Below are 24837 nucleotides of genomic sequence, written 5' to 3'. Positions count from 1 at the left end.
TATTGTTATCGATTTTTTTATTCCATCGAACTTCAAATTCGTTTATTCGTTGTTCGTCATTCCGTCATTCGTCGTCGGAAAAAAACTGTTCAAGGTAGGGAAAAGAAAATTATTTCAATTAAATTCTTTTTTTTTATACATTCATAGGTACTAAAACAAACATTTTATTTATACATATATATTTATTTTTATGAATAATACATTTCTTTTTCTATTACAATCTACTTTTTTTTAAATGTTACAACTAACTTTCCAAAAAAGAGACTAGCTCTTGTGCTTGGAGAATAACTTACACTGCTATATTTATTTAGTAATTTGAAGTTATATGATTTCGAATATACATGAGAAAAAATTTAAATTTTACAAAATAAAAAGGAAAATAATAGTACAGTTATAATACTAATTGAAATAGAATGCTGTTTTTACCCAGGATCAAAAAATTCCTTTAAATTTAATTCGATTTCATTTACTGATATATTGGTTTTAATCGTTTTTAGTTCGTTGTACAACAAAGTTAGTATTTACGTATTAACAAAAACAAGAAAAAAAAAGAAAAAAAAACGTATTCATAAATGAGTAGTTTTACGTTTGCATTTGCAAAGGACAGGACGTTATAAGCTCTGTAAACGCCTAAACTTCTGTATTCCCTTCTCAAAAGTATTGTTATATTAGGGGCATATGAGGTTGAAATTGTATTTACTATATAATAAAAACCACATAATTACTTTGAATTCTAAAAGTACAGTGATATACGTCCAATTCTGTGCCTACACAAGTATATTAAAAAAATAATTATTTCTCACTTCATCTCAGCATTATATATAAAGCTTTATTCCATTGCATAATTACTATTAATTTGTCAGTTCATAAATTTCCTATTATTATTATTATTATTACGGATAACTTCTATAGCGTCATTTTCGTAATAAAATAACTCAAAGGCACTTTACATAGTGATTCTATTGTTAAATTAATTTAATTGAAGCTTTTAAATTTGTAATTTAATTAAAACAATTTATTTTGTTTTCACATGCTACGGATTCATTCAAATGATTTAGAGAACAAGTGGGTTTTAAGTTTTTTCCGAAACATCACTTCACTTTCACAGCCTCGCACTTCTGCTGGGAGAGCATTCCATGCCATAGGGCCTGCGACCGCAAATGCGCGTTCACTAAATTTAGTGCGCTGTTTGCGTAGAGGTATAATAACTTTTCCTCTCGCCATAGACGTAGCTGATCTAAGCGTGAGACGCCTGTCAGCTAGTTCATCTGGAATGCATAGTTTCCTTAGATATTCCGGAGCATAGTTGTACAGTGACTTATACATAAGCCAACAGAGTTTTTATTCGACCCTCTGTGGAAAACGTAGCCAGTGTAGTTCCCGAAGTAGTGGAGTGATTTGACTGAACTTAGAGATTCCGAAAATAAGTCTCGCTGCGGCATTCAATACAGATTGTAGGCGAGTCATCCAAGGATATTATTACATTTTATCGTAGATACTTGTTAAGATATTTCACACCAAATTTTTTTTCTAAATGTCTCCGTTTTTACACAGCATTATTTATGTAAACTGAATCACCACAATTAAATTATTTAAAACTATGCCCAAAACCTAAAAAAAAAATTCTAAATAAATAATATATATAGGAGCACAAAATATTTACATGACATAATGCATATATATACATTGAATGTGGTTCATTAATAAATTTTTACTAAGCTAAATGATTGTAAAACATAAGAAAACTTTGAGTTAGTATACGTTAGTATTATTTGCAACAGCTGTTTTGTATATAGCATTTTTTCTCAAAGTGAGGGTGGCTATCTCTTAAAAAATAAGGCATGAAATAAAAATAGCTATTTTAAGTATTAAATGGATAACATTTGGCCGACTTGATTACTCCGCATTTTCTCTCAAATCAAAGGGTTGTGACATTGAAAAGGTGGACAAGTTTAAGTACCTCGGCAGCATTCTAACACAGACCCTCGACCCAGATATAGAAATCAAATGCTGAATTGAGACAGCAAGAGCTGCTTTTAATAAAATGAAATCCCTTTTCTGCAATGCTAATTTAAACTTGAAAATAAGACAAAGATTAGTAAAATGTTATGTGTGGTCTGTATTGTTGTATGGCTGTGAGAGGTGAACACTATGAACAGGCTGGAGGCTTTTGAGATGTGGTTGCATAGCAAAATGCTTAAGATATCTTGGATAGACCTAATAACAAACTCAGAAACCTTAAGTCGGGCTAGAACAAACAGAGAACTCTTAACCACTATAAAAGTTCGTAAATTTTCGTATCTGGGGCATATAATTCGTGGAGAAAAATACCACATGCTTAATTTAATTTTGAAAGGCAAGATTGAGGGTCACAGAGGTGCTGGACGAAGACAGATGTCCTGGCTGCGAAATATGCGAGACTGGACTGGCTTCAGGGCTGTGGAGCAGATTTTCCGGGTAGCACAGGACAGAGAGACTTTTGCCAGAGTGATTGCCAACATTGGGGATACCTGACAGGGCACTAAGAGAAGAGAAGAAGGTTTGAAGTATGTAAAAATCTTTATCAACTGTACTGCTTTAAATTGACTAAACTTGTCACTAGTCAGTTTTCATGACAAATGTCATCACATTTTTTGTCAATTGAGTAAAGTAAATTTTAAGATCAAAATATTATAGAGGTCAGAAAATTAATGTTTTGCTTATTTAGAGGTTTACGATACCTAAGTACATAAAATATCGATAATAAATGGCCTGTAGTATATGTTAATAAGAATTTTACAATGCCATTTTCATATGATAGCCAGTTTAATTTAAAACGTAATTTTCATATATTTTACTTACGGTTACAAAGATTTCTCTGTCTACTTTCCAAACACCGAAGACCGTGAATTCAATTGGTTCATCATTTATTTCTTTAAGGCAGTGTTTCAAATCATTCCTTAAACCAAAATCCCATATTGTAGAGAGCATTTTCGTCAAATCATCTTGTGCAACTTTAGACTGCAGTTAACAAAAACATAATAATATTTGTAAAAGCATCAATACAATCTAATTTCAATCAATAAATACCACAGATCTAAAAGTGAATATTTTATTTTACTGTAAAATTAAGTGAGGGGATCCAAGGTGCGAAGTCGGCGTAATTTGTGTTTTTTGAGAATAATTTAAGTATCTTTATGCTGAGCTGATTGAGTCCACTAAATGCAAGATTTATTTTATGGTTACTATTATTGTATACTAGTATATAGTACATCTAAGCACTTTGTTTTAAAAATATAAAATATTAATAGACAACATAAATTTGTGTGCATCCAGAACCGTTTTTGAACTCATTTATCGAGCGTGCGCCAATCATTTTCTCAAGAAGGCTACTCCATTACTCCACAACTAGGTTTCTCAGGAAGTTCTTCCTGGAGTTAGATGTGAAGGAGGTAATGTTTCATTTTAATGAGTGACCTATGAGATCGCGGTTATTATTCATAGTGAACATCGATTTCTACTTCAGTACATTATATTGCTCGGTTAAGATTTTAAATGTTTCAATCAAGTCACCACGCACGCTGCCTCCGCTCTTCCAGCGAACTGAAACTAAGCTCCATTAAGCATTTAAGCCTTCTCTGGACTTTCTCCAACACATAAAAAGTAGGGACTCCAGGTTCGGTAGGCATACTCCTGGAGTTTATTATTATATCAAGATAAGTTACAAAGAACTTTTGGAAATTGAACAAATTCTTTTTTTAAATGAACTAATTAAATAAGATTCACAATTAAATGGTTTAACATTATCTATTCTAGTAACTGTCAAATCAGATTAGAAAACAGTAAAAATTGGAACTACAGCTGATTTTCATCTAGTGACATCATATTATTAGTGACTTGTTTCGTGATTGATGTAATGACAAATCAAGATTACGATGTTCCATTTTGGTAGTAAAAGGAAAACCTCAAAAACAGTGTCTTGAATTCATTTATAATATTTTAAAGTAAATATTAAGTAAATGAATGAATTTCTAATAAATTAATTATATTTACTAATTATTATAAACATGCATTTCTTACCATTTTTGTAACATGATAGCATGCTCCCACAATACAAAATAGCTTAAATAACTCACTAATGACGCACGATAACAGGAAAACTATTATGTGTGTGGTAGAGGTAGATTTTCCTGTGAAAAAATCATATGCGTAAAATTATTGAACCGGGTTGTGGTCCCATGACTAGTATTAAGGACTCGCGGATCAAATATCTAAGGTATGAACCCCCGAACTTGGGTGACATATATATCCCGCTACTCTTGTGTGGCCATGATGTCACACTAGTCTACATACGATACAAAACTTGATATATCTCTCTTATTTTGTTTGATAATGAAGTTGTATTTTAAAAAAAATAATAATGTACATCTTTACACCGGATTCAGGTTTTTTTTTTATTAATATGCTGGATTTTTATATAAAAAAACATTTATCCCTGCTATGCAGATAGTGAATGTGACGCCAATACAGCAATAAATATGTAAAAGAGAGAGCACAAAGATAGAACTCATAACAAGGAAGACAGAGACGCTGTTCTGTGGCCGGTGTTTGTGTGAAAGAGATTCAGTCGATTATTGGCAGTGAGCGGGGGAATACGCATACAAGATGACTTTTACGAGAAATTTATTTTAGTACAACAGATTGAATTTTTATTTTTATAAATTATGAAATAGGAATTATTTAACAGTATGTTTCGTTTTTTTTCAAATGCCTGAACTTCAGAATATTTTGTCTTTTGTTTAATGTAACGCAATGTTATATTCCCACGTGCAAAACATTTTTTTCCCACAACCTTTTAAGAGTTAAGGCGCCTCTGTTTTTTTTTTTTTTTTTTAGAAAAAGAAATCTTTGCGTTATGATTTACCCAAATATTTCCTTTTTGGTGGCCATTTTCAACGAGTTGTAAATAGCTCACTATTAAAAAATGGAAATCAAGTTGCGGTAGAGTGGGGTGCGATCCTCAGATCTTAGATCCATGAGTCCACGACACTAGCCACGGGACCATAACCCGATTCCATTAATTTATGGACAATTGTCCATTTATAAAGGTAAACGAGATACAATTTAAATAAAGTCAAAATTACAAATATAAGAGACAAAAACAAAAAACAACAGAGCTTTGTCAAAGCATTCAATGACATCACCATCACCTATTTGACTGGAAATAAAATAGGTACATTAGATTTTTTTTTTAAAGATTACCTGATTCGGATATGAACTGATGCAAGTAGATAACAGACTTAGATATAATCGATAAAAGTAATACTAGAAGTATGGGAGCTTGACTACTGGTAATAACATCACCAGCTTTATTAACAAGATGACGAGCTTCTATGGCACAGGATAATTTTGTTTGTAATTCACCACGAATTCCTAAAAAAATTGGAATTAATTTATGACAATAAAGTTGCTGTAATACTGCAGGGTGTAAAACTGACAATTATTATTTATGATTTATGATTATTTTCATGGGCCATATAATATCAGAAACATCACTTCGCATCATTCCAACAGACGCAATATTACTAATTATATCTGGATAGTTAGGTAAATATCTAAAATAGTGATAAAATTTATTTTTTTTAATCCCAGGAAAAATAAATACAAGAACTTACGTAAAAACTCATAAAAATGCAAATGTTACAATTTTTTTATTAAAAATCCTTTCATAATCCCAGATAGAATAAATTAATTAATACTAACATTAAAAATACTTCAAAGCACAAGAGGTCATCCATAAAATAAGGTTACAACATTTATGTAGGTAGGATCGAAAAATTCTTGTATCCAATTGAAATTCACAGGATAATTCACAAATATATTAAACTATTTTTCAACGTAATCACCGTCGAAATCGAGATGTTTCTGTAGTCGAGGCACCAGTTGTTGTATGCCAGTGTCATAGAAATCCGCCGTCAGCTGTTTCAGGTGCTTCTTCCCTGCTTTTTCGACCCCTTGATCGTCTGAAAACCATTTCCCACCTAAAAACTCTTTAAATTTAGTGAAAAGATGATAGTCTGATGGCGCCAAGTCAGGTGAATAGGGGGGATGGGTGACAATATCCCATCCAAAGTATGTCAACAGCTCCTGTGTAACTTGCGCGGTGTGGGGCCTGGCGTTGTCATGTAGGAGGCTTACTCCTGGGTCAGCATTCCCCTTCTGCGTTTCTGTATGGCTATTTTCATTAATGAGAGGATTTGCAGTAAGCCTCGGTATTTGGTAGTCCCTTCAGGCATAAAATAACTAAAAGGATCCTCTTACGGTCCAAGAAAACAGATGCCATAACTTTTCCGGCTTAATAGGTCGTTTTGAACTTGAATGACGCCACTGAAATGATTGTCTTTTGGATTCTAGGGTGTAGTGACACCCCACGTCTCATCCCCCGTCACGATAGAGTCCGGAAAATATTCTACTTCCTGTACAAAAATATCACACGCAGTGGTCACGCAATGTTGACAGAAGGGAGATGGCGGGAGCGCGTGAAGCGCTCTCCATGGGAAAAATTTACTGCGACAAGAAAGCACTATCAAATAAACTGACCGTTAGGATCCCCCCTACACATTAGGTGCACCAAATTTGGAACAAAAAATTCCTGTGGCCTAAGGAGTCTTTGTAACTGTATTTTGTGGATGACTCTTGCAATTCAATTGAGTTCAATTTCAAATTCAAAAATTTTGAAAAATATAAGCGGGATGTGGGACTGCATAAGTACATAAAATACCTAGCATTGGCGATTTTATGAAAATAAATGTTTGAAATAATGTTTTACCTGTTTTTTTAGACACTCCTATATGCTTTAAATCTATAGAAATCTGCTTCATTTTTGCATTTACGTTAGAAAGAGCACAACTCAAAAAGTACAGTTTATTAGTTAATTGAATAACTATAAAAGTTGTAGCTATATGTGCTGGTATTTGATGCCATTCAAACAGGAAAGCTTTTCCTTTAAAAAAAATCAACAAGAGTTTGTCAAAATTACATTACAAACATGTAATCAATCAAAACTAGCAAATATTTTTTTTTGTTATTTTATTACATATTCTATGCACAAATCAGTTTTTAAAAAATCACATATGTATATGTATATATATATATATATATCCAGGTTATATAAGGGGTTAAAAACAAAAGTGCCACTGCCCATAATCACTGTTTTTGGGAAGACAATAGGTAAATATAACTATGTTGAAATAAAGCAATCTCTTAATCTGTCTTCACTGGAAAAACGTAAAACGGAGATTTTTCAAAATACTTAATGCTATGAGTGATGTCCCGTCTCTGTTGCAATCAATTTCTTTTCATGTTCCTAACTGTGTCACCAGAAGTCAAAATTTGCTATATATGAAATCTTCTAAGAGCAACTTTTGTTTATATGCCCCAATGTCCAGATTGCGTAGATCAATCAATTCGTCACAACTACATAGTTTTACATTCTTTTTGTTCTGTTTCTTGTACATATTATGTTTCTTCATATAACTGTTGTAACTGGCTTAGGCCGTATGCATAATAAATAAATATAACTTTTGTCGTGCTTTACTACAAATATGTAGATCATATTGGCATAAAATCAAGTAGTTAAAACTTTTACATACCTGCTTTCAAACACGAAATCAATATTCCACTTAATAAATTGGCCCCGCAAAAAGATAAGAAAATTGTAGTTAGTATTTTGTATACTTTGTGATTTACTACCTCTATCTTCCATTTTGTGATGGATTCTGCCTAAAACATAATTTCTTGTTCTTTTTTAATGGCTTTTTTCACCTCCCCTCTGGAGTGTTCTAACCAGTGTCAAGTGGATTTGTATTATTTTTAAATGTGTTAGTATTTAGTACTTACAACATATTCACTACTTAACGCATTTAATTAATAGATATTTACATACAATTTTATACACCAGTTTATTGGGTGGGAATAGTAGAAATAGAATTTAGAATATTATTATTAGTAATTATTAATATTAGTAGGGAATGGTATGTTGAAATTGAAGAGGTTGAAAAGGAACTCGGGATAATTATAATTTATTTGGCATCCAAAAAAACATGGTTAAGATCTTTCTCTTTGAGACATTCGCACATGGCAGAGTCCCGGACATGGATTCTAGACTAATTAAAACCATCACAACCGTGTCCAATGTGCATCCTATATATAGACTTAAAAGTAAAGTAGGTACAGTGCGTTAGAATGTTTAATAACCATATGTTTTTGTGTTAGGGACAACATTTTCAAATAAAATACTTTAGTGTGCCTCCTAATACAAATAAAATTTATATCTTTACTTAGTTCACTGACTGGCAGTCACACATTAACATAGGATTATTAAAAATTAAACAGCACTGTAACTTATCTGTTTTAATAATGTAAAAAAAAAAAAAAAATAGATAGAGGGCATCTTTGTTCTTATGGCTTTCCTCTTTTATTACCATTAACACCTTAAAAACAGTAGTACTGAAGCAAAAAGTTGTGGCCTTGTCGTGACACCGATCACAGAAAAAGGCACTTATAATGTGTTGCCAGCATAAAAATCCACTTTCCTACCTCCGATTTCTACTGCTTTTTTACCACTACTACTTATTTGTTATTTTAAAAAAACCCACCTTTTTTAAAAATTCCAATGCTGTGATCAAACTTTTAGCATTTCCAACACAGCCACCGAGAAATATCAGTATACATACTATCATATTTATTTGATTAAACAATATATTAAATTGCACAGTTGTCATTTTTCCTCCATTCATAGGATTAGTTGCAATGAGATAAAATCCATATGCTATCATTAATACTAGAAACAAAATGTATTTTGAAAAACAAGTAAGAACAGAAACAAGATTAAACCGAAAATAAATCTACTGACAAATGACAAGACTGAGGTAATTAAACTACAAACATTATTTAAGCATCATTTACATGAGGGCAAAACAATAGATATGTCCTAGCTCCGTGAACAGCCTCGACCGCGCAGAACAATACAAAAATTTGGCCGCAGTTCACACATGAGTGCTGCGGAAATGAGTTCACAGTGGCGTTTATTACGAGAGAGTTCACGAAAAATACAATTTATATTATGCCAAGATGTATTGGAATTGTTAAAGAACCAATGACGAAACATAAGAAAAAAATTTGACCAAAAATAAATTATTTTGATTGATGATGCTGAGGCAGTCATTGTATGTGTTTTTTTTTTTAATTTTTTTAGTCGCAAATTGTTTGTACCTTGCTTTTGTTATATGCAAGGTTTTATCAAATATATTTATCTTTAGGTTATATCCAGTTGACCGTAGATAACAATAATAAAAATAAAAGCAGAATCAGAATAAACAAAATAACTCTAGAAATATTACATTAACAAATAATAAAAAATAAAAAAAACAGTCGTAAAAGTTGAACATGAATCAAACAGTCTCTCTTCGTGTATCATTACAGTTCAGAAGCTCAGCTAGGTTATTTGTCGCAGCAATCCGAGTGTTTACTTTGCATTCAAGCTCCCATCTCGGCCTATCGAACATTGGACAGTATATCAAAAGATGTAGTACAGTCTGCTCAGTGATGCCATCACATAGGCAGCAACTATCATCTCGCAGCCTAAAGCGATGCAGATATTCCCTCATGCATCCATACCCCGAGAGAGCCTGAGTTAGTTCACATGTAGGCGTTTCATGCTACCAAAATGTTTTGGCCTCGTCTGTGCTTCTCAAAAGTTGCTTGATCCACTTATTAGCAGTTTCTTCTTCATATATTTTCCTCCACTCATTTTACTTATTGGGAAATCATCTAAGTTCGGCCCCACTTTTTTTACCGTAGCAGCCTTGGCTATCTCATTGTATGTGTTGCAAACTTTAAAAAATATATATATTATTTTATTTTTATGTATTATTATTTTGGGAACTATTATTGGCTTCTTCTTCTCTAGCCTTCAATACTGCACTACTGGATATAGGTCTCTTCCAACTCCTTCCACTCGTCTCTGTCTTGAGCCCTCCTCATCCAGGCACCACCAGCTCTCTGTACAACGTCGTCGGTCCATCTCTTCGGTGGCCTTCCGACACTCCTTTCCTTTGCACAGGGTCAACGTATGCACCCATCTGGCGTCCCCTTGTCTAGCCATGCATGTCCTGCCCATTGCCACTTTAGTTTTGCCACACGGTTCATGACATCAGTATCATTGATTCTCTGTGTAAACTCTTCGCTTCTTACTCTACCTCGAAGACTCACCCTGAGCATCTGCCGTTCCATGAACCGTTGTGAGCATTTTAATTTTTGGACACACTTTACTGTAAAGGTTGTCATCTCTAGTCCATAAGTTATCGACTACAGATTCTGCCAAATGCAAGGCATACTATATTGTAAAAGCTGTATGTTCTCATGAAATAATAATAAATCAGTCAATAAAATTAATATTTTGATACGAAAGTCAACTAAGAAAAACATACCGTTTAAAATATTATTTTCATATTTACCAGACATGATCATTAATCCCCAGCTATAAGCTGCCCAATATGGGGAATAAGACGGAGTCCACATAATTTTACCATTTCTCCGAACTTTTGTTATTTTCAAAGATAATAAACCGTGAAAACGACAAAGAAACCATAAGATTACAATAAACCAGCTATCTTCTGTTATTTCCTCATTGTAACCATGCTCTATGGTGTTGAAGGCACTTATTTTGTTATTTTCAAAAAACATAATTAGTTGATTGTTTTGAACCTCACTGCAAATTTGTATCACAGTACTTATTCTGTTAGTTTATCCAAAATAGCATCAGGCATTGGATTCATAGATCTGTAAAGATATAACGGTGTTAAACCATTTAACCTTTTGTTGGAAGATTAGTTTTATAGATAATTTTTTAAACGTCGTAAAACAGAAAAAAAAACATTCTCCGCAAACACAGACTATAATCAACAATGTTTTAATATTTGGCAGCATAAGTAATTTTTCGCAATATGCCAAAGCAGGCGACTAAAGGTCGAGTGCATAATAAATAATATAAAACTGCACTAAAAACATCAGACCTACGCACCCCAAAATTTAAATTAAATTTTTAGAAAAAAAAAATGTTTTGGAAGATGAGATGCACCCCAATTTTCGAACAATAAGGTATCCATATTTGTTATGAACAGATATTAAATTAAATGTTTGCCTTTCTCCTTATTACTTATTACATATATAAAGGTTTTTTTAAACTTTGAACTCCTCAACACAAAATCACCAAATTGTCTATTTATGACATTTACGCAATACACTGAAATTACCAATATTATTTAATTTCTTGTTATTTTAACCTTGATATGGACAACTTCAAAACAACAGTGCATTTGAAAAGAAGTCATGTAATAAATTTTGTACTACAACAATTTTCTGTAAGTAGGCACAGATATGTAATTTTTTTTTTATAAAAGGTAATATTTTTTACTACCTGTAAGATGTTTACTATACTGTGTAAATTACAGGTCTAAAATAGAAAAAATAAGGCATATTTACTATACCAATGTTCGTTTATTAATTTGAACAGCAGTAAAATAACGTCATCATTAATCAGTGTCAAGTAAAATGGAAAATTGATTAAATCTTGTGATTACAGGACATTAATAAATTTATTTTGACAGTCAAATCTATGATTTACGAACAAAATTCTCAATATATAATGAAATAGTACATGAAGTAGATTTCTACCTACATACAATGATGTTCAAATGCCTGGAAACCCCTATGTTTTTAAACAAAATTTAATTTTACCAATTTATTTCAAAGATATAACAATTTGTTGTTTTAATTTTTCAACACATTTAATCATGTACCAATCTACATATGAATATGTTTCTTTTTTTGGTGATATCGTGTGTGTTGGATTTGTTCCAAAGTTTCGCTACCGTTGCAGGAGCCGGGTAAACTGAGTGTTTTGTAGAAAAAAGTATGTGTTTAAGTACTAGTAATTTGTACCGTTTTGCAGTCGGCAGTAGGCACATTTCTATTCGTTTTTGTAGTATGTAGTGCTGGAAACCATGTTAAGTATAATTTAAGCCCGTCGTCTTTGTTTATGTTATTTGGGTGTCTGTGTATTTCAATTGCCTTTTTTATTATTCGTGCACTGTTGGTTTATGTAAAATTTTCAATTTCATTTCATTTTCTGCAATGGTAGCCGAAACATCGGAACGAACCCAACACACACAGTATCACCCAAAAAAGAAACATATCGATAACAGTGACCGTGAAAACCTTCGCACCAATTCAATCTAGATTTGAATCGGGTTGTGGTCCTGTGGCTAGTGTCTCGGACTCACGGACCAATGGTCCGTGGTTCAAATCCCACTCTACTCCAACTTTATTTCCATTTCTTAATAGTGAGTTATTTACAACTCGTTGAAAATGGCCCTAAAAATTAAATATTTGGGTAAATTATAAGAACGCGAATATTTATTTTTCTTTAAAAAAAAGATATGCTTTGTACTTATATGCAGTATTGTATCTTTATATCTATAAAGTATAGTGTCATTTGATACTTGATTATTATTCTTATTGTTGTTTATTATATTAAGTATCTACATCTTAAGTTGTTCTACCAAAAAACTCAGTAATTTAAATTTTATACCCGTCATGTTGGCATCATTAGGGTTGTCTGATATATTTCCAACCTAACAATGAAACAAGTCTTACTTATTTAAATTTGTTTTTTTATTTTTCTACATAGTCTCCTTTTACATCTATACACTTCTCCCAGCGATGCTCCCATCTCTTCAACCCATCCGAATAGTAGTTAGAGACTTTTCCTGTAAAATAGTCGTTTAATCCCAGTAATGGCTTTACTTATTTATAGTCTTTCTAGATCGTCTATACAAAAAACGCTTTTATAATATGTAAAATTTCAACACACGTTTAGGCTAACATATAACTAAAAAGTTAAAATGATTTATACAAATTTATAAATAAATAATGTAAAATGTCATACCACAAAGTAAAAAAATGTATTTGACATTATTTCACAATATTCCATCCATACACTATTATTATTTGCTATAGACGGAGATTACGTATAATTTATAGACATCTCGTGTATACTGCTATTTGTCTGCGTTCTTCTTCTTCCAAAAAAGCATCCAAACGATTTTTTAACTGGTTGACCGAAATAAAATGAACAACTAGGCTTGGCAATTTATTCCAGTCTGAAACCATCCTGCTGGAAAGTAAGTTTTTCTTGGGATTGAGGTGGAATCGGGGACGATAGAGCTTCCAGTTATAACCCCGAAAATTGGTGTTGAGATGTTATGTATACATCTCGTGCAGGGGGCAGTCATGGTAATCATTTAGTATCCTATAAGTTTCTATCAAGTCTCCTCTCTTCAAATAAATTTATTTAAAAAATTAAAATGTACTTTATTTTAAAAATTAAGCTCCATATTTTCACAATATCTAGCTACATACGTTGATGAATCAAATATATGTGTAGATTAAAAAACAGGTATATTTACTCTTATACTAATAAGAACTCCGTATAAAATATTAGTAATATTCTAAAAAAATGTTGTACTATATAGAATAAAATCATTATTATTTTACAAAACTTATTTAATAAAAAATATTATCAATATATATTTATTTAGTAATATAAAGCTGGGATAAAGCATTGGAAAGTCAGGATCCCTTCATTCTCTATGAGGAGGTTAACAATTTTCTTGTGATCCATGGAACATATTACTTTAGAGTGTGTTATTTGATCTGCACTTAGAAACATTGCAAATTTCTTTATGTCTACTCTACAAACTATAAAAGATTCATCTCTTTGGTCATCATCATCTTCAATAACTTTACCGTCATCTGAAACACAATTTTTTTATTAATTTGACAGTATATTTACTCTGTGTACAATCACGCTATGAAAATTAATATGCCAACCTGTTATGGGACATGCATGTTTCTTTGCAAAGGCATAAAAAAACTAAATGGCATGTCAAAACGCTTGCCTCGCACATGAAGGTTCCGGGTTCGATTACCAATGCGATCACAAAAGTTACTTATATTCACCACTGTTATTAGGTCTTCCGACCTGTAGTGGTGAAAATGGAATGAATATATATTTTTAATCATTTTTTCTGAATATTTTTATAATTTCCCGAAATATTAAAAAATATCTATAAAATGTAAATCAAGTTTTGGTAGAGCAGGGTCTGAACCTCAGACCTCGGATGAATGAGTCGAGACACAACCGAAGGACCACAAACCAGTTCATATAAGACATAACGCACACTCGATAAAATAGTCAAAACTTAACAAAATCTTTGAAAAGGTTGCGAGGGCGGGTGAACGGACGGCGTCAGGTCTAGTTTGCCCTATCGGATATGGTTCTCCCTGTTTACTAACGAGCTACAAACTGACATACTCTATCTTCGTCGCAATTACGAAAATTAGATCGATGGTGACAGACAAATTTACTATATATACTGAGGTGCACGGACAGTAATAGGGGCATTGAAAACAGTAAATGTAAATTCTTAATATTGCAAATCATCTTTGTACAGAATACGTTTGAATTAAGAGGAACCACTGTTTAGCTGTAATATTTATAATTTGTTAAATAATGTATGTACCATCAAAATGTTTCACAGCCATGTTTTTGAACCTGGAGGAAACTGTAGCCATGTCTGTTTTGATTTGAAGAATGAAATGTCCGGAGCTATCAGCCTTTACAATTAGTTCTGGTGACATACTCTTCATTCTATCTACAGTAGATCTCAACTGCTTAAGGGGAGGCATCACAATAGAAACCTATAAAGAAATTTTTTTTTTTTAAATAAAAAACCTTTGTAACAGTTCAATGTTTTCATAGTTATCTAAATAAAAACTTTTGGGATACTTTTATTTATTTTATTTGTTTTTGTTTTTGAGCTACTACGCACTCTTTCCTCGAAGTATAATTATAAAATAAATATTAATTGATTAAAATCAAAGTGTTTTTGTTTTTATTGCATGATGAATAACCACAAAGTTAGTGCTTCAAATATTAAAACAATTATATAACAATGTTGGCGGCCTCCGTGGTGTAGTGGTTAAGACACTTGACTCTGTAATGTAAATCACCACTTTAATTGAGCTTCCTGAGCCCCGATTACAATGGGAAGTTAACATTTTTCTTCAATTTTATCTACAAAGTAAAATTAAGTTTTCTGTGTGAAAAGCAGAATATGCATAAATTTTTCTCTTCTAAACATGTTCAATTATAGGTTACCGACGAAGATACTTTAAATGTTCATACAAATATACTCATTTTCATACACAAAGGTCTTTTATTTCCATAATAAATCACAATAAACTTTCACCAAAAATTTTTCCTAACAAATTTCATTGTTTTAAGAATACATAAATGTCAAAAATAACATTTAAAATGTTAACACACTTTATGCGGGAAAGGTATTTCTACCTGCGCGCCCAACTAGTGCTTATTGGCGGGAGGGGAAGAAATACCCGCTAAGCCAGCTTCACTTTAAAGGTAGATCTACATGATTATTTCGTATTTTATGTCAATTCTTTAAGATTTTTTTTTTTATTTATTTATTTTTTTTTTTTATTTTATTTTATTTAGAAAACATACAGTCATACAAAATCAGTATTAAAAACAACAATTTTTTAACATAAAAAGACCAATTAAGTTTTCATAAATTAAAAAGATATAAACATTAAATGTGACAAAAAATAAAAAATAAATAAGAATTTTAGGTGAAAAAAAGATAATTGTTGACATTTGCGTTTTCCATGGAGGTAATAAATTAAAATAAATAAAAATACCGAATGTACACTCCGAGCCATCCACGCACACACATGAAAGATGCTCCAAATTACACACACACACATCTATAAAAATAAAATAAGCTGTTGTTTCATTTACGTACAATGGATTGTTGTTTGTTCATCGCTCTGCGAATGCGAATACAGACAAATACCAGTGGCGAGCCGTGATTTATTTTATAGGTAATCTACAAAAAATGATAATTAATTTGTACCTACATATAAGTACATAATATGTAAGTAATATAATTATTTTTTTTTTTTTGTGGTTCTGTGATTATCAACCCAAACAACAATTATTATTCACCATGCGATATACGTAGCTATATTCTACAGCATTTTAAAACAATACTTGTACAAAAGTTTATTAACAAATACCACAATGACATTCAGCAGTAACTGTCAACACTGAGCTGAATAATGCCAAAAACGGCCACTGCAAGCGCCACATGTCCTAAGTGATACATAGTATGTCAACGGTATCCTATAAAAGAAAAATAGTCCTTCAGAAATACTGTTTGAAATACTAGTTTCCAAATAAAGAATCTTTAGATAATATTTGTAATCCGCAAGCTTGTTTTAGTACTAAAAAAGGTGACTTGGGTTAAAGATGTAAAATATAGTGAACTTTTTTGTATGGAGTTATTATTATTATTATATATTGTTATTATTGAAAGTCAAATATAATGGTAAGCTGTGCATAATCGCCTATTTTGATGATTCACCCTTGAGAAATACCCAAATATTTTATTGTTGTGATATAAATGTAACGTACGCGTTACCACGATGAAAGTTTCGCCGGTTCGTCACCCGCGTCTGCCGCAGTCAAGCTTCCCGGCGTAAGTGGGAAGCCGCCCTCCCAGACAGAGCCAAAGACAAAGTCGGAAGGTAGGAGCACAGCTGCGCCGACCGCAAGTCAACCTCAATAGCCCTGAAAAGGACTTTCCACCCGGTCCAAGTGGTGCAGAGAGGCGAAGGCAGTCAGCAGGCAGAGCGGAGCGAAGAGCGAAGTGCAGGAAGGCGAACAGGACGGAGAACGGAATAAAACACGTGTGAACTGTTCAGAGTTAGGAACTCAACTGATTTAATATCTCCATTTGACCGCCTTATAAAGCGGTGCGCGTCGAGCTCCGTGAGTCGGCCATCCCACCCGCGCCGGCTGCCTCGGAGTGGTGGGGGTAATCTTTCCCCGCCACTCGCTACATGCCGCCGGCCGCAGGTGGCGTAAATACGGGCGCTCAATGCCCGTACGGGCCATTTCGTCGGCAGCCGCGACGCGCGCAACATGACATTTACATAATATATTTTTATACATTTTATTCATTTTAACCTAGCTATTTTTCCCCGGTAATACTGAGGCCAGGCTCGAAAGTGACCATTTTATCTTTATTGAGAGCCCAGCCATCAGTTCTATACATTTACCGGGGATCCTTTCTAATTATTGTATTATTTTAATTTATTCGATTTTACGCGTCCGGAACACTCCCCCCGTGCAGCTAGTCTGTACTATTTTCCTGCTGGGCGCGTTGTTCCTCTTCCTTCATTAGTACGGCGATCTTCACCGCTGGTCTGGTGTAGGTGCCGTTGGTGGCCCGCACCTCGACGACTCGTACTTGTCCGTCAGCTGCTGGTTCTGCACGGGTGACTCTGCCGCGAGGCCAAGAATTCCGCGGCAGATTTGGGTCCATGATGAGCGCGAGGTCCCCGACCTGTATTGGAGGCGCGGGCTCGCGCCATTTCTTCCTGTGCGCCAAGGTGGGAAGGTACTCCTTCAGCCATCGGCGCCAAAACATGTCGGCCATTTTCTGGGCGATCCTCCATTGCTTATGAAGGCAGGCCCCTTCTTCCTTTTTGTTATAATATGCCAGAGTTGGCTGTGTGTTGGCTGACCCGAGCAAGAAGTGGTTCGGGGTCAGCGGTGCTTCGTCGTTGGGCTTGGTTGACACATGCGTGAGCGGGTGATTGTTCACGGTGTACTCTGCTTCAGCCAATATGGTTTTGAGGGTCTCCTCTCTTGGAGCCTGCTCGTTGAGGGTTGCGTGGAGGGCTCGTTTTACAGATCTCACGAGTCTTTCCCACGCTCCCCCCATATGAGGTGATGAGGGCGGAATGAATTTCCACTCAATTTTGCGAACTGTAAGTTCGGCGAGCATTCTGGGGTCCGCCAGGAGCTCGTCTACGGCCTGTTTCAGCTCTTTGTCCGCTCCCCTGAAGTTGGTAGCGTTGTCCGAGTATAACGCGTGTGGGCAGCCTCTGCGGGCGGCCATCCTTCTTATGGCCATTATGGCGGAGTCGCTTTCGAGGGACGACGCTAGCTCCAGGTGGATCGCGCGTGTGGTGAGGCAGGTGAACAGTGCCCCATAGCGCTTTTCTTTTCTTCGGCCGTTGGTGATCATCATCGGCCCGAAGAAGTCAAGCCCGCAGTGCGTGAACGGCGGCATCCTGAAGGCCAGTCGGGCCTCAGGCAGTTGCCCCATCAGCGGGGGTTGGGGCCGGCTGCGCAGCATTTTACACAGCGGGCACCATCGTGTTATCTTCCTCACAGCCCCGCGGAGTCGCAGGATGAGGCAGCTGGCTCTCAGGTCGGCGATCGTCCTCTCGACTCCCGGGTGGCCACCCTTCCGGTGGCTGTGCGTGATCAGCAGCCGGGTGTATGGGCAGGTCCCGTCCATGATAGGCGGCGCGCTGCAGTCCTCTGCGAAGCTCTGTGCCGCTTGGATGCGCGTTCCCATCCGGATGACTCCCTCTTTGTCTAAGAAGGGTGCCGCTGCATGGAGGCGGCTGTGCGGCGGGATAGGCGCCTTTCGTCTCAGGAGCTCCAGCTCTTCTCCGAAAGCCGTCTCCTGGGACCGCTTCAGCAGCATGATTTCTGCGGCCCGTGTTTCTGAGGCGTGAAGTTCAAAGGTCCCCCCTGGGGACGGTAGGGACTCGTGGCGGCGGCATCGTGCGATGAATCGCAGCACCCATGCCGTCGCCCTGACGAGTCGGGTCCACGACGAGAAGCGCTGCACCTGGGGTAGGGCCTCCGTCCGTCTGATGTGGCCCACGAAGTGGCGGGGTTGTTTCCGCTCCAGCGTCTTCTCGTCCGGTTGTTGTAGTAACTTCTTCTCTTTCGGCCAGTCGGCTTCCCCTTTTCTCAGGAAGCCGGGGCCTCCGAACCATAGTCCCGACCTCGCAAGGTCGGGTGGCCCTTGTCGCGGGTCCCTATGTCGGCTGGGTTGTCCTTGGTGGGGACCCATTTCCAGTCCCGTACGTCTGTGAGCTCGTCAATCTCGCCCAGCCTGTTTGCGACGAACGTGCTGTACCGCAGTGGGTCGGTTCGCAGCCAACACAGGACCGTGCTCGAGTCCGTCCAGAACACGGTTTGGGTGATGAGAGCTCGACTCTCTTTTTTTATGGTGGCGGCCATCCTTGCCGCTAGTAGCGCTGCCTGGAGTTCTAGTCTAGGCACTGACAGAGGCTTTAGGGGGGCCACCTTGCACTTCGCCATTGCGAAACTTGTGGTATCGGCCCCCACAAAGTATGCCACTGTGCAGCATGCCTGCTCTGACGCGTCGCAGAACACGTGCAGTGTCACGGGTTCTTTCTGCCCTTGCAGCGAGCATCTCGGTATTGTACAGCCGTTCGCTGCCAGCAGGTCGCGCCATTCCAACCACTTTTCGGCGTGGTCCGGTTGCAGCGGTTGGTCCCAACCTGTGTTTGTCCTCCAGATGGTTTGCAGCAATATCTTCGCCCGTATCGTGAGGCACGCAATGAAGCCTACTGGGTCGAAGATACTCATGGCGGCGCTCAACATGCCGCGCTTGGTGGGTCGCTCCGGGATGGCTGCACTTTCGGCTCCGTGCCGAAATATAAATAGGTCGCTCTTGGGATCCCATACGATCCCGAGGACCCGCTCCGTCATTACTTCTTCCCCTATGGTGACTGCTGTATTGGCCCGGTCGTCGGCCTTTACTTCTTCCAGGACATCTGGTTTGTTTGAAGCCCACCCGGTGAGCCGGAACCCGCCATTGCCGAGTACGAGGGTAACATCTCGTACCAGGCTTGCAGCTGTTTCTTCGCTGTCTGTGGCGTCTAGGTAGTCATCCATGTACATATTGTGCTCGATCGCCTCTGCTGCGGCGGGAAATTCTTTCGCGTGTGCTCGTGCGACTGTGTTTCGCACGAATTGCGCGCTGCTGGGTGAGCACTTCGCTCCAAACATCATGGACGCGAAGACAAACGTGTCGGGCTCCTGCCCGTCCTGCGTCCGCCATAGGAACCGCTGCGATTGCTGGTCGGCTTCCCGGATTCTTATCCGCAGGAACATCTCCCGTATGTCGGCCGCGATGGCTACTCGTCCCTCTCTGAAGCGGATCACGTTTCCGAGGAGGGATGAAAGCAGGTCAGGTCCCGTCAGTAGATGGTCGTTCAACGCCGTCCTCTGGAACTGGGCGGCGGCGTCGAACACGACCCTTATCTTGCCAGGCTTGTTGGGGTTTGTCACCGCGAAGTGGGGCAGGTACCATTTGCGCGAATGGTGGGCGTCTACCTCCTCGCGGCTTAGTTTGACGGCGTATCCCTTTTCAATGTAGTCCGCCATCTTGGCGCGATATGCGATCGCCAGTATCGGATCCTTCCGTAGTTTATTTTCCAGGGAGTGCAGCCGCTTCATGGCTGCTTGCCGGTTGCAGGGCAAAGAATCTCCGTCTTTCGCCCACAGTAAACCGGTCTCCCATCGTCCGGATGGTAGTTGTGTGGTTGAGCTGCTCATGAGCTCCGCCGCTCGCACATCTGCGGCGCGGCAACGTTCCAGGGTGGTTACACCTAGCGAGTCAACGGCGAAGCTCTTCTTTACCAGTTCCGCTAAGTCCCTTTCACCCTGGCCGTCTGGGGGTAATTCAAAGGCGGGGTGCACAGCCCCGCCGTAGGTGACGGCTCCTAGGGCCGTCTCGATGGTTAGCCGCCCGTCCTCTTGTAGGACTGGCGGGCCTGTAGATACCATTAGGGTGGCGTAATCAAGACCGATTAACATCTTCGGCTTGATGCCTGGCCCGTGTGTCTTGGTGCTCTTTCGGTTGCGGTGCGGCAGATCCATGACCCGCACCGTCTGTGCCTGGACACCAAATTCTTTGTTTCCTTTAACGAGGATTACGGATACACGCTGTGATTGTAGCGTGTCCGTGTTCCCACTGGCACCGATGAGTCTCAACTCCTCGCAGGCCCCGGTGGCGCCCACTGCACGGGCGACATCCTCCTCGAGGAGAGTTACCGATGAACCCTCGTCTAGTAGTGCGTGGATCTCCATTGACCCACGCGGGCCCTTCAAGGTTACTGGCACTACCTTGAAGGTCACTGGGACTTCCGTTCGCCTTGTCAATAAGACTTGCTCGTTCGGCGTACTGTCCACTCTCTCGCGGTGTAGTGACCGATGATGCCGCCCGTGGCACTCGTCGCACTTCGCCGCTTCACAGGTGGTCGTTTTGTGTCCCGGTTCCAGGCATCCGTAGCACACGAACTTGGCACGCACAATTGTCCACCTCTCCTCTACCGTTTTCCGGAGAAACTTCCGGCATTGTCCGAATGCGTGTCCACTCATGTCGCAGAACAGGCATTTTTTGTCCTGAGTGAGAAACACGTGCCTTTCTTGGGTACGCCTTTTCTCCACTCGGGCGGGTTCCGTGCTGATCCCAATGCAACCCGCATTCGGTATTGCACCGGTCAGTCTCGCTAGCCACAGTGCCAGATCCCTGGGGGTAGCTTTTCTCACGGTATCCGCTCGTGACATAATCCACATCATCCTCTCGACTCGTGGCAGCTTCTGAGTCATCTCGGACAGAAGCTTCGGGGAGGAGAGGTGGCTTCCATCGAGGCCCTCTACGGTCGATACGACGTTTCTTATCGCGACCGCGTAGTCCGTCAGGGCCTCCAGGGATGCGTTGTCGGCCAGTTTAGGGAGTTTTCTTATCCGCTCCAGTACTCTGTCCACGACGATCTCCGGGTGTCCAAAGGCGGCCTCTAACATCTTCACAATGTCCGGCACATTTCGGGGATCTACCAGCAAAGACGACACTGTGGCCTTGGCCCGTCCTGTGAGGGCTCGTTGCAGACGGAGAATGTTCTCCGCGTTTGTAAGGGAGCACATCTGTGTCGATTGATCAAATTGCGCCTTAAATATTCGCCATTCTAGCGGGTCGCCGGAGAATTGCGGTAGATCCCTAGCGCCGGTTTGCCTCGCCATGAACGTGTGCCACTCCGGCGGCTGTCTGTATTTCGTCACAGGCTCGCCGGTGGCACCCGGCGGCATGTATTCCGTGGGTAGCCCCTCTTGTACCCACGCGCTCACCGGGTCACGAAACTCGTAGCCCCCCAGTGGTATAGTACGTGCCGCTACGGGCTCGCCTGGCCCGGCGGCGTAGCGTACGTCGGCGTCCTCCCTTCGGCTGTGTGCGGGTGGCGCCTCATTGTCCCGATGCCGCTCATTGTAGCGGCCTTGTAAATGTGCGTTTGTCGCTCCGGCGTAGGCCGGCTCAGCGGCGTAGCGTGTGTTGGCGGGCTCCTTCATCCTGGAGTCCGTCTCTGCGACCGGGTGCCTCCGTGGCACCCCGTCTCTCACCCGGCCGCTGTCGTAGTGGCTCGGCGGAAATGTGTACGCCGCTCCGGTGTCCTCCGGATCAGCGGCGTAGCGTGTGTTGGCGGCCTCCTTCGTCCTGGAGTCCGCCTCTGCGACCGGGTGCCTCCGTGGCACCCCGTCTCTCACCCGGCCGCTGTCGTAGTGGCTCGGCGGAAGTGTGTACGCCGCTCCGGTGTCCTCCGGATCAGCGGCGTAGCGTGCGGTGGCGGCCTCCCTTGCTCTGAAGGCTGCTTCCGTGTCGGCGACAGGGCGCTTCCATGCGGCCCCGTCTCTCACCCGGCCGCTGTCGTAGTGGCTCGGTGGATGGATGTACGCCGCTCCGGTGTCCTCCGGATCAGCGGCGTAGCGTGTGGTGTGGCGTGCGGCGGCGGCCTCCCTTGTGCTGAAGGCTGCTTCCGCGTCGGTGACAGGGCGCTTCCAAGCGGCCCCGTCTCTCGCCCGGCTGCTGTCGTAGTGGCTCGGCTGCTGGATGTACGCCGCTCCGGTATCCTCCGGATCAGCGGCGTAGCGTGCGGCGTGGCGTGCGGCGGCAGCCTCCCTCGTACTGAGGGCTGCGTCGGTCCTAGACGCGTCTGACGTCAGCGGCAGCGGCTTGTGAGCCGGTTCCGACGTCCCGTGCGATGTGAGGTCCCTCTCGATGGTGGGCGTGAGGGGGGTTGCCATGTCTCGTCTGGCGTCCTCTCTCGCGTTGGCGGCCTTCAGCGCGGCGATGATCTCGTTGAGGCTGCTCACCTGCCTCTCGTGATGCGCCTCGCGTTCCTCCATCTGTCGGCGAAATGTCGCCGATGAGATGGACCGCTCCGAGGGTGCGGATCCCTCGTCCGAGTCCTTTTGTTCCTCCAGAAGTCCTTGATGAGGCTCCTCCTGGCAGTCGTGTGAAGGCCCTGGCTGGGGCTCCTCCTGATGTGCTCGTACAGACCCCGGTTGGGGCTCCTGAAGCTCCTCTTCGTGCTCCGTGCCGGCGTCTCGACGCGTTCCCGAACGCGTCGACACAGGCGATCTGTTGACCGGCATGCTGTAGGTGTGTTGTAGACTGGAGACCACTGGCGACGATCCTTAGCTCCGAAGGACCAAATGTAACGTACGCGTTACCACGATGAAAGTTTCGCCGGTTCGTCACCCGCGTCTGCCGCAGTCAAGCTTCCCGGCGTAAGTGGGAAGCCGCCCTCCCAGACAGAGCCAAAGACAAAGTCGGAAGGTAGGAGCACAGCTGCGCCGACCGCAAGTCAACCTCAATAGCCCTGAAAAGGACTTTCCACCCGGTCCAAGTGGTGCAGAGAGGCGAAGGCAGTCAGCAGGCAGAGCGGAGCGAAGAGCGAAGTGCAGGAAGGCGAACAGGACGGAGAACGGAATAAAACACGTGTGAACTGTTCAGAGTTAGGAACTCAACTGATTTAATATCTCCATTTGACCGCCTTATAAAGCGGTGCGCGTCGAGCTCCGTGAGTCGGCCATCCCACCCGCGCCGGCTGCCTCGGAGTGGTGGGGGTAATCTTTCCCCGCCACTCGCTACATGCCGCCGGCCGCAGGTGGCGTAAATACGGGCGCTCAATGCCCGTACGGGCCATTTCGTCGGCAGCCGCGACGCGCGCAACATGACATTTACATAATATATTTTTATACATTTTATTCATTTTAACCTAGCTATTTTTCCCCGGTAATACTGAGGCCAGGCTCGAAAGTGACCATTTTATCTTTATTGAGAGCCCAGCCATCAGTTCTATACATTTACCGGGGATCCTTTCTAATTATTGTATTATTTTAATTTATTCGATTTTACGCGTCCGGAACAATCATTATAATTTAATCTAACTGTACCTACCTAATATTTTATATTTTTGTTCACTTGTATTTGTAATTATTTTCTATTGTTTGAAAGAAAAAAGGAGGGAAGGCTGATCTGGGGTTACTCCGTATGGATCCGCCGGCGAAAGGATTTTTAAGTCCGAGTAAACAAAAAACTTTTTCTTTTATTTTTTTATTATTTCATTGTTAATGCATTTTTTTACGAGTGGAATGATGCGGAGTGGCTTTTTAAAGGTAAGCTTTTCTTCTTCGTTTTTTTGACATTGTATTTAGTAATGTATAGAAAACTATAATTGGCTTTTAATTTTTGTTTATTGGTAAATATTTTTTTTATAATGGCTGTTGTTTTCTTTCTATAAATAAAATAAAATAATAAGTAGAAATGGTCATCACTAATGAAAATCCTTGATCTCCATTAGATAGATGCCTGGTTAGTTTCCTTGGATATTCAGGGAGCACACCGACATTGACCTAATTTCAAAATGGATCGCAATATCCCTACAATATATGTACATTTGTACATGTTAGGAGTTTCTGATTCCCGGGAAAAAAACATTTACCCGACTGGGCATGGGCACATTTACAATGTCATTCCCTCG

General features: G+C 40.1%; 4 protein-coding genes across 4 annotated transcripts; all 4 read right to left on the bottom strand.

The window, feature by feature from the left end:
• Window positions 1-1047: 1047 nt before the first annotated feature.
• Window positions 1048-6975, bottom strand: LOC148284018 (uncharacterized). Its single transcript, XM_088242817.1, has 5 exons — window positions 6809-6975; window positions 5242-5412; window positions 4060-4169; window positions 2842-3000; window positions 1048-1611 (listed from the first exon to the last, which is right to left on the bottom strand). Exons 1-5 carry the CDS (start codon window positions 6858-6860, stop codon window positions 1561-1563), a joined length of 543 nt encoding a protein of 180 aa, XP_088098943.1. The 5' UTR covers window positions 6861-6975; the 3' UTR covers window positions 1048-1560.
• Window positions 6976-12609: 5634 nt separating this feature from the next.
• On the bottom strand, window positions 12610-15990 carry LOC148284017 (checkpoint protein HUS1-like). Its single transcript, XM_088242816.1, has 3 exons — window positions 15924-15990; window positions 14625-14802; window positions 12610-13854 (listed from the first exon to the last, which is right to left on the bottom strand). The coding sequence occupies exons 1-3, from the start codon at window positions 15942-15944 to the stop codon at window positions 13637-13639; spliced, it is 417 nt and encodes a 138-aa protein (XP_088098942.1). The 5' UTR covers window positions 15945-15990; the 3' UTR covers window positions 12610-13636.
• Window positions 15991-17315: 1325 nt separating this feature from the next.
• Window positions 17316-18683, bottom strand: LOC148284016 (uncharacterized). Its single transcript, XM_088242818.1, has one exon. It carries the CDS (start codon window positions 18681-18683, stop codon window positions 17316-17318), a length of 1368 nt encoding a protein of 455 aa, XP_088098944.1.
• A 272-nt stretch (window positions 18684-18955) lies between these two features.
• On the bottom strand, window positions 18956-23446 carry LOC148284015 (uncharacterized). The gene is made up of 2 exons (XM_088242828.1): window positions 22978-23446; window positions 18956-22377 (listed from the first exon to the last, which is right to left on the bottom strand). Exons 1-2 carry the CDS (start codon window positions 23444-23446, stop codon window positions 18956-18958), a joined length of 3891 nt encoding a protein of 1296 aa, XP_088098954.1.
• Between the last annotated feature and the right edge of the window lie 1391 nt (window positions 23447-24837).

The sequence above is a fragment of the Micrasema longulum genome, unplaced genomic scaffold (assembly GCF_059751315.1).
Source record: "Micrasema longulum isolate JH-2025_06_02 unplaced genomic scaffold, ASM5975131v1 h1tg000166l, whole genome shotgun sequence".
NCBI classification, from domain to species: domain Eukaryota; kingdom Metazoa; phylum Arthropoda; class Insecta; order Trichoptera; family Brachycentridae; genus Micrasema; species Micrasema longulum.
The sequence above is the reverse complement of the archived record's forward strand: the minus strand, read 5'-3'. Positions and strand labels throughout refer to the sequence as shown.

Coding starts and splice junctions, on each gene's coding strand:
- LOC148284018 (XM_088242817.1), bottom strand. CDS start 6,860: ATGAAGCAGATTTCTATAGATTTAAAGCATATAGGAGTGTCTAAAAAA. Junction 5,413..6,808: donor AGGAGTGTCTAAAAAAACAG/GTAAAACATTAT, acceptor CAATTTTTTTAG/GAATTCGTGGTGAATTACAA. Junction 3,001..4,059: donor GCTATCATGTTACAAAAATG/GTAAGAAATGCA, acceptor TGTTAACTGCAG/TCTAAAGTTGCACAAGATGA.
- LOC148284015 (XM_088242828.1), bottom strand. CDS start 23,446: ATGCCGGTCAACAGATCGCCTGTGTCGACGCGTTCGGGAACGCGTCGA. Junction 22,378..22,977: donor TAGGACCGACGCAGCCCTCA/GTACGAGGGAGG, acceptor ACCCGGTCGCAG/AGACGGACTCCAGGATGAAG.
- LOC148284017 (XM_088242816.1), bottom strand. CDS start 15,944: ATGAACAAACAACAATCCATT. Junction 14,803..15,923: donor TGAACAAACAACAATCCATT/GTACGTAAATGA, acceptor ATTTCTTTATAG/GTTTCTATTGTGATGCCTCC. Junction 13,855..14,624: donor GGCTGTGAAACATTTTGATG/GTACATACATTA, acceptor ATTGTGTTTCAG/ATGACGGTAAAGTTATTGAA.
- LOC148284016 (XM_088242818.1), bottom strand. CDS start 18,683: ATGCTGCTGAAGCGGTCCCAGGAGACGGCTTTCGGAGAAGAGCTGGAG.